General features: G+C 38.3%; 1 protein-coding gene across 1 annotated transcript in view; it reads left to right on the top strand.

Annotated features, from left to right (window-relative positions):
- The first annotated feature begins 555 nt into the window (after positions 1–555).
- Positions 556–9,565, top strand: part of neu1 (neuraminidase 1) — an 18,125-nt gene continuing 9,115 nt past the window's right edge. Inside the window, exons 1-4 of the mRNA XM_007575913.1 lie at positions 556–827; positions 3,939–4,128; positions 4,262–4,524; positions 8,937–9,119. Coding sequence (XP_007575975.1) covers positions 741–827; positions 3,939–4,128; positions 4,262–4,524; positions 8,937–9,119 — 723 coding nt within the window. The 5' untranslated portion in view covers positions 556–740. The remainder of the gene's footprint in view (positions 828–3,938; positions 4,129–4,261; positions 4,525–8,936; positions 9,120–9,565) is intronic.

Below are 9,565 nucleotides of genomic sequence, written 5' to 3'. Positions count from 1 at the left end.
TAACATGTTCAGATTCCTACCAATTCCCTGTTTTGTTTATATCAATTACGAATATTATTATTATTATTATTTTTATGGGTTTGTACAGTGAAACAGCAGCATTTACAAAAAGATTAGGATCCAGAAATATAGAAAGTAATCTAGATTGATATCAATGACAACAATCTTCTAACAATAGTAGAAGACGTAGTAATAGTTGAGGAGAGCAGCTGAATCTAAAATGTAAAGTAGCCAAGTTATAATTATAATAGTCATAGCAGCAGTAGCTGTATGCTTCCACCTATACATCATGTCCAAATAATAATAAATTAACTTTTCTACCATTTTCTTTATTATTTTTTAATAATATTATTATTATTCGTAGTAGCAATAAAAATATGTAACAGTAATACCTTAATAATTACACACGTTTGTGGAAATAATACAAACACAAAATTAAAAGTAGCGTTTCTTAAAAAAAAAAAAATAGACATAAAAAAGTGAACGGAGACAAGGTTTTGATAGGTGGGAGTCGTGCGACGTACATTGCGTCATTTCCTGTTTTATTTTGACAGATCGCGGCAGTCACGTGACCTCCCGATCATATGACCTGCCTGATAAACGGCATGAAATGGGCACCAGTCAGTGAGTGACGGACTTGGTTTTTAGTTCAGGTGGCTCTTTTGGTCACTCGGCTCCGTTTTGTTGAATTTTATCTGTTCGGAGTGAAGAAGAAGAAACTTGGAGGAGCTGAATCAAACATGGAAACCGGAAGTTTGGCTTCTGCTGTGTTCTTACTGCTCAGTGCGCTGCTGTCCGGATGTCTTTGTGCCTACAGCTCGGCTCAGGTACACTGAAACTGTTATTAACCGATCATTATTATGGTATAACACCGTTATGTTGCTGATCGAAGCAGGTAAAAACCGCGCTAATAAAGCTGTTTAGTTTAAAGCGGTTTAGTTAAACCGAAATGGAGAAATTCAGTTATGTCATCTAGTGTCAAACTCCACCTGCTTTATTCCAAATTTACAGGAACCAGACTTTCTCGTAAGGCTGGTTTGGATTCGTGATTTTTTACAGGCTTTTGGAAAAAAAAAATATATTCCAAGCTGCTTATATCTGCTGAAATGTTCTTTTGAAAATTGTCTTTTTTTTCGCTTAACACACACACAAATGAACCATTGCACTATTACAAATACTCTATATAAGCACTATTACAAATACTCTATATAACCTACTGTTGTGCATGAAGAGCAAAATGAAAGTAAATGCCCTAGCAGTTTCATATTTACAGTGTGTTAGATTACATTTTTTATTCAATGATAATTCAGTTCCACCTGGATACAGTAGTTTCACTGACAATAGGATTCCCAAGGTTAAAACTCTGCATATCTTCATATCTCAAGAGGCGAATTTCAAAATAAATCGGATTTGGGGCTAAAGATGCTAGGAGCCCCGTGAATTCAGATTTCCCATATAATATTCTACTTTCTTATTCCTGTTTGTTTGGTTTTCTATTTAACATATCTGCAAATATGCTCTCACCAGCTATATTATTAGGTACACTGGAAGTGAAGCTAAAACTGAGTATCAGACGGAATAAAAACTTGGAACTTGTGATTTAGAAACTACCAGGGTTGTCGGCGCCAGATGGACTTGTTTTTGCATTTCAGAAACTACTTTTCTACCACTATCTCTTGGGTTTACAAATAATGAATAATAAAAGGCAACCATAGGTTGAATAACCACTGAATACAATCAAGGTATGATGAATACCATTGCAACCTTAAATCAGAAGGGCTCAAGTAACAGACGGTCTCATCACATGTCATTTATGTCAGCTAAGAATAGAAAACTTTGGCAATAATTGGCATCAACTCACCAGAACTGGATAATAACAGACTAGAAAAACATTTTCTGGTGCAGTGAGTCTTGATTTCAGTGGCAACATTCAGATTATTGGGTCAGAATTAGGGGAAAATAACATAAAATAACTTATCTATCCTGCCTTATCAATGGTTCAGGCTGGTGGAGGCATTGGGGATATTTTATTGACACAGTTCAGCATTAACTAAGCACTACCCGAGTATTGCTGCTGATCATTTCCATCTCTTTATGATGACTTCCTCTGCATTATCCTACTTCCAGCAGGATAATGCACCATGTCACAAAGTTTAAATCACCTTAAACTGGTTTCTGGAACATGATGGTACATTGTTCTCCAATGGCCTCCACAATCACCAGATCTCAATTCAATAGGTCAATTTATCTGGGGCCTAGCATCATGGATACACAGCTGATAAACCTGCAGCAACAATGGGGCTCTATCATGTCAACATCTGAAATCTCTGAGAAATGTTACTGATATTTTGTTGAATTGATTCCTCAAAGAATTTGATCAATTCTGAAGTGACCATCTACTCAGTTTGTAGAAACGTTATCCAAAGAATGTAGTCTTCTTATCTGCGTGGAATATTGCGGACATATTCAACTGAGAGTCTCACATTTCAGATTTCTAAGCCGGGCCAACCAACGAACAGAGAACTTCTGGACGATGGCGTCAGTTTTCTGCGCCGTTTCTTTTTGTCAACAGCAGCGGGGAACGTGAACGAAGCCGTTCAGTCCGTGTTGGTCACGCTTACAGATACTGAATTAAAATTAATAGTCGCCTTGTTTGGCTCGGTACTTCCCTCTTCGCAGAGGAGGATGGCTGTTTACGGCATAGACAACTTCCAGCAAGATTTTTTTTTATATTTACAATAAAATGTACAACAAGTTACATAAACAGAAACTAAAAGAACGATGAGGCTTAAGGAAGGTAAATGAGCAAAAATTACAAACAGGAAAAGGTTACAAATAGAAAGAGGTTACAAACAGGAAAAGGTTAAATATGGCACATTAGGGCAGTTTCCGGTAAGCTTTTTTTTTTCCGGTAAGCTTTACAGAGTCGAACCGGCGCATTAGACATGACAGACGTTAGAAGTTGGGTAAAATTTTAAACTTCAACAGATTCCATGCTTCCATATCGTTTGTATGAAGCAAAACAAAGAAAAAGGGGCTGGGTTTTTATTTTAAAACTTTTTTTAACCAGACTTCTTGCTCCTAGGAATTTTTTCTGTCTCCTCAAACCTCCAGTCGGTCGAGGGAGATGATCGTTTGTACTGAGCCAGGTTCTGCTGGAGGTTTCTTCCTGTTAAAGTGGAGTTATCGTCATTAAATACGAAAATACTTGAAGAAAGAGCAGCATTGTTTAAAACTGACTTTGTTTCAGGTTTATGTAATGTTATAGTGTTATATACCATTATAGTGAATACCTGGTGGTACTGCCTGAGTTTATTATAAAAACTAATTCTCAGTCCAGGGTTCCTAAGAATGGTTGTAAATGCCATAATGGAGGAGCATTGATGTGATAACTTAATGAAAGCGGCGTAAGACAGAGGAGGAGCTTCTTAAAGAGACAGATGCATCAAATTTAATTTGTTATGGTTGATAAATTCAGCATTATTATAACAGCTAAAGGTAACATAGTTACTTGATTGTGCTATAAAACGGCACAACGTGCCTGGAAATCTATATTACCGCCCTTTAAGAAAAAACTTTCTAAGTAGAGTTTGGTTGTTGCTGATAATATAATATATCCAGTCATTCCAGATGTTAAACTCCAAAGCTCATTAGAGAGGAATTTACACACATTCCAGTATTATTCAGGTGTAATCATGTTTTCTCCACCTGTTTGCTGTTTTTTCTCACAAACAGAAACGAGGTGAAGTTCCTCAAGCCTTTGCTTTGTACTTCCCTTTCACGCTTTCACCAGACTGTAACAAGACTGCTGATGATACAGATATTTTTTCATGCCTCAACCTGTTCTGCTCTCAAACATTCAAGCTATTCATCTTTCCCTTTGTCAGCCTTTCTTATCCTCGACGCTAACTCTTTACCATCTCGTCTGTGTTGCTTAGCTTGACCCTCTGGTGTTTGAGGAGCAGCTGCTGTGGGTGAGCGGCAAACAGGGTCAAGTGAACACCTACAGAATCCCGCTCATCACTTTTACTCCACAAGGAAGCCTGCTGGCCATCGCCGAGGGCAGGAAGTCGTCGTCCAGTGACATAGGGGCAAAGTTTATCGCAGTGAGGCGATCCACTGACAAAGGCAGGACCACCACACTGAAAAATATCATATAAAGCTCCACATACTTATGGGTTTTGTATAGACTCTTGGATCACCTTAAAGCATTTGGTTTCCAGAAAGTTGAAGTCTGTTTCATTTCCATCACCTGCCACAGGAAACACCTGGTCTCCGACCGCCTTCATAGTGGACGACGGCAGCTTTCCGGATGGCTTGAACCTGGGCTCCGTGGTTGTGGACGAAGAGACCGGTTCGGTGATTCTGATCTACACCATCTGCTTCCACCTGTACCACTGCAAGCCGGCTAGCACCATGATGGTGGAGAGCTGGGACGACGGCCTGAGCTGGAGCCGACCCAAAAACCTCTCGGTCCAGCTGGGAGTGAAGGCCTTCGCTCCTGGGCCGGGATTCGGCATCCAGGTGAGAAAGCAGATCCCAGATATGCTTGAATAACATCGCATTAGAATTCCCCAGTTCTTCATACATGAACTTTGACCTCTAGGAAGAGGTCAGCATGTAAGAATCCTGATTGGACTCAATAAGACTTGGGGACCCCTTGTAAAATATATTGATAACTTTAAGTGAAGAAGGATTGATTTGATCTTTGATGTGATAAGATATCAGTCGAGGGGAAAGGAGGTGGGTGAGACCTGAAGTTTAGTGATGCACTGATTGCAGTTTTCTGGTCGATCGGCGATTACTGATCTCTAAAAAGCGTGACTTGCCGATTCCAATTTTGGTCAATACCAGTTTTCTGTCTGAATTGTCGCTAAATATAACAAGAAAGTTGCAGAGTTGGCAACAGTGAGGTGAATATTGTTAAATGCCAAAGTGTAAACATGACCTGGAGGGTCGGTCTCTCTCACTGCAGAGCAGGAGAGGCCAGTGGTTGATTTTTAGACCTTTGCTGAGGGATCAGTAAGTATCAGCTGATCCCAAAATTAAGGAAATCGGTGCCGATAAATCGGCTGCCTTTGTTGAGTCCATAGTTCTTGCTAGCTAAATCGATGCACCTCTAATGAGTTGTTCTTGTTCATTTATGCCACTTTTGTTCTGTTTTTGTATTTTCTTTATGATTTTTTTTATGGCCAAATTGAAAAAGAAGACAAAATTTCTTTGTTGTGCTTTGATTTTTCATGACGGATCCCTCATTAAAACAGTTTGTTACACACACGCTTCCAAACTGCAGCAAGCATCCTTGAAAAGTTTTAAATTAGTGTATCTAAAATTAGACATTTGTAAGTTGGCCTTAAATACGTTAACACAAGTCCTAAATTTTATTGGGGCATTACTATTTTTATGTTTATGTAGTTTATTTTTCTCAGTTGAGGCTACCGCTAACTAGCTACTAATAAAACCTTGCTAGCTAGCTTGCCCTTTTGTTTATCATTGGTAAGTGTAAATTATCTCCAGATGGCTGGATGACACTTTTGTTGCCAACCCGTATGATGCTACGTCCCTTGTTGGCACTACTATATAAAATATGCAGTTTTTTTTGTACATTTCTGTTATGATTTAGGTCTTAAAGTTTATTCATAGTGGTCTTAAAAAGGTCTTAAAATGTCTGAGTCAGTGAAACCTGCAGAAACCCTGGTGTAGCTGTGCTGGTTGCTGGGAGACGGAGCTGGGAGGCTGCAGTTTAAAATGTAGTTTTCAGATTGTCAAAGTAAACATTTGCCATCATATTTGTCAAGGAGGAGAAAGAAGTTTTAGGTGTACAAGCAGAACTTCATAGGGTTTATTACAACTTTTGACAGCATTCACCAAGAGTATGCACCCAGTGCTGTACTCCAGGTTAAAACTATTTTTCAGGATGCCACACTCTGTGTAGTGGCAGCATTTTGACTGAAACCCTGCTGATAAGGTGATGGGAACAGGACAACACTAATGGTGCTTCCTCCTGATCAGTTTTACTGTAACTGATGGTGGAGATGCAGGAAGTGCCTACAGCGAGGAAAGCAGCAGCAGCAGCAGAAACCTGTTTAGCAAGTTCCAAGAAAATATGAGAATAATTACCTTCAAATTGAGAAGGTTTGCCATGTTTTCTGCAATCCAGCCACATTTAAATCAGTCCTGGAGGGCCTGCAGACCACAGCTCTGTTTTAATTTAACCACAAATAAAGACTTTTCACTGTAAAATTGGCTAAACTTTAAGCTGAATGGCCTGTTTTACAGCTGCATTTTATTGCGGTCATACAAAATCACATGTACATGTTGTCTTTCACATCACATGCACATAGTTAAAGGCCTGAGATCATCATTTTAGAAAAATCTTTCTGAGTCATTGAAAAGGTATCCAGCTACTCAGTGAGCCGCGGTGTTTATTTTATTTCCTTTATAGCTGAACATTGAACAATTGTGGTATTTTTTTAAATTCTGCTTACAATAAAACAGGAAACAAAATTAGTTCTTGTTTCGAGTCAGAGGGGGGGAAAAATCACCTTAAAAGCCTCAATAAACATCTGATGTGGCCAAAGTTATGTCGATTTCCAAGTTGCATATGTTCTAAAAAAAACATCCATCCGGATCATTAAAGCTGAATTTTGCATTTCATTTTGTTGTGTTGCTACACCTAGACTTGCCATACTCGCATATTAATGTAGTGGCATTTATCTGATCTGGTCACAGTGGATTTGCAACATTTTGTCAGTTTGTGGATGAAAACTGTTTCTGTAAAGCAACAGAATCATGATTTTTATTCTTGCTGTTTAATTTGGTGTGTTGCTTTCATACATTTTTCACTCCATACTGAAAATAAACGTCCTAATTTTCCATCCTTGCCCCCATTTCTAAGTGTGAAATATTGATATGCGTGGAAATTTAGCTATTTTTTCATGTAAGCTGGAGCCGGAGTAAACAAACCAACATGCCATCTCCAGTTTTAGGTTGGATCAGGCCAGGATGCAGAGAGGAAACCCGGCTTTATGGATCCCTCTTCATGGCAGACCACTCTGCACGTGATAACATGGTTTTATAGCAAATTTACCCACAAGCTAAGCCGGCCACAGTCCAAAAGTGATGTGAAACCTCTGAGATGTTTGCCTTTGGTGTCAAATGAAAACGTTTCCCTCTGCATCAGCTCAGATGTTGTTAACTCTTAGTTAGAATCCCAGCCTCAGTCGCTTGATAATAAAAGTTGTTTTGCTTCTTTGCACATGACAGCACTGAGTTATTATAAGCAGTTTTCTCATTAATAGTCTTGGCATTTTGTTGCAATCCAGGAGACAGTCGGCGTGAAGCGTCTCCAGGCTGAGTTTTATGTTGAAATGACTTTTAAAGGGGAAAAAAATGTTTGTTTTTTCTTAAAGCGTGAAAAATGTAGCTATATATAAAAGCAAATAATAAAATGTGAAGAGCAGATAAACAGCTTCCAAAATGAGGAACAACTGTTTGTTAGATCTGAAACCATCCAGCATGATTTTAACCTTTTATGTTTTCAAAACAACATTTTATTGATTCACTTGGATGATCTGTTCTCTTAACACCCATACATCACGTTTTAGTGATTTTATTATCTGTTGGTGGATAAAGAGAAGTTAAAATTATCTCCCTGATTACAACTCTGCAAACACTACTGGCCGTTGCATCGTCTTTGTCTGCATCTTTCTGCTACGTGATGCAAGCTTCAGGCAGATAATTCGTTTGATTTGCTTCCATTTTGTTTGTTTTCCTGTGGATTTCGGTGCAGATACTCGACAGGGCAACGCTTTGTGTCGGGCCAAAGAAAAAAATAATGTAAAAAAATAGCTTTTCCTTTTGTTTTTGCAAAGTTACCAATAGCACCATTATTGGCACCAATAATTTCTTTACTTTTTTCTAAGATGACAAAACTTTATCATATAAGATTTGCAATGCGTGTCTTTATCCGACATAATAGTTGTTATGGATTCTTGGTTTGTGAATTTTTCTACACTTCTAGTGTAAGATTATGCTGTAGCAAAGGGAGATAGATTTATTTTTATGTGTTTTTCAGACCTCCTCCAAAGGGGAGGATGTGATTGTGGAAGTTGCTGGGTATTTTGAGGACATTTTATTCCTGGTCCAAACAGGAACGATGGACTTTGAAGGTGCTGTTTACATTGCGGGCGCCGGATTATCGGCCACTGTGTCGCTACAACCTGTAAACAAAATAATTAATGAGTTTGTTCCCTCCTTTGTCTCTTTTCCTACAAAACAGACCTTGAAATCTTATAGTTTAGTATGAAATAGAAAGTCTGACACCCTTTAAGATACATTTATATATTTTCATTTTCATTTAATTTGATGCGGTTCCTCACTCTGACATCTCTCTCACATGGTTGCAGATGAAATTAGAAGCTTTTTTTCCCCATTTGTAAGCAAAACCAACAGAAGTTGTCCAACGCTAAAACTTTCTCTTGATTTGACATCTCATCTCTTTTGATGTTTTTATTATGCATCCTTTGCTACAAATGATCAGCCACAAGTTAAAGGAATCCTATGTTATTGTATTTTTGGCTATAAAGTATTTGCTTTCTTATTTAAAAACTGAATTGAATTATTTGTATTTTGTGTTTTTAATACTGTATAATGAAAAATCTGCAGAATGTGACATTTTTTATTTTCGATTACTTGATTAATCATCAGAATAAACAATCAAGTTACTAAAATAATCATTTGTTGCAGCCCTAAACAGCACTCTGACAGTTTGTGTCCAGGATGTGTGGGGTTTGCAGCGATAGTGGCTGCCCTTTTCAGACAAAAACTGTGTTGTGATGCATTCATTCTGTTTACCTAAAAAAATTGTAAAAAACCTGTGTGATAACAATAAGAGCTATTAAATTCTGAAACCTTTGTGTCCTTTTGTGCTATAGAAGCGCCTTGATCCTGCAAAGGGGCGGTTGGTGGTGTGCGGCCATGGGACGATCGAGGGGGATGGAGTGTTTTGCATCCTGAGCGACGATCATGGAGAAACGTGGCGCAACGGAGCAGCCCTGAAGAGCATCCCTTACAACCAACCGAAGAAAGCTCAGGACTTCAACCCTGATGAGTGCCAGGTACGTTTCTGTCCAGACAGAGAGGACTGCATGCTGCAGGATCCCATGTTTTGTTTTATTTATTGCACTGCTTGTAGCACAAAGATGCTGTTTTCTCCAACTATGACTAAGAAAACTCCAAGTATCGTCAGTTGTGTGGTGTGCAGTTCCAAATGTCTTTGGATTTTGCTTTTTGTGTATATTTAAATGTTTTAAATGTTAATAGCAGGTAAAGTTAAGTCACTGAAAAACAGCTGATGTTAGACTGAATCTGAGATCTATCGCCCCCTGCTGGCTGCTTTGTTTTTTTTTTTCCAACACAAAATCTGGTTTTGAAAAGTTTTACCACAAACGCCAAAGGTCCTGAGGGGCTATCATTCCCTTTTTACAATTAAAAATGAAAATAAATAAATAAAAAATAATTCAAACATGCAATATTACAATTTAAAAAAAGAAAGAAAGGAAAT

Source organism: Poecilia formosa, unplaced genomic scaffold (genome assembly GCF_000485575.1).
Source record: "Poecilia formosa unplaced genomic scaffold, Poecilia_formosa-5.1.2 Scaffold391, whole genome shotgun sequence".
Taxonomy (NCBI): Eukaryota; Metazoa; Chordata; class Actinopteri; order Cyprinodontiformes; family Poeciliidae; genus Poecilia; species Poecilia formosa.
The sequence above is the reverse complement of the archived record's forward strand: the minus strand, read 5'-3'. Positions and strand labels throughout refer to the sequence as shown.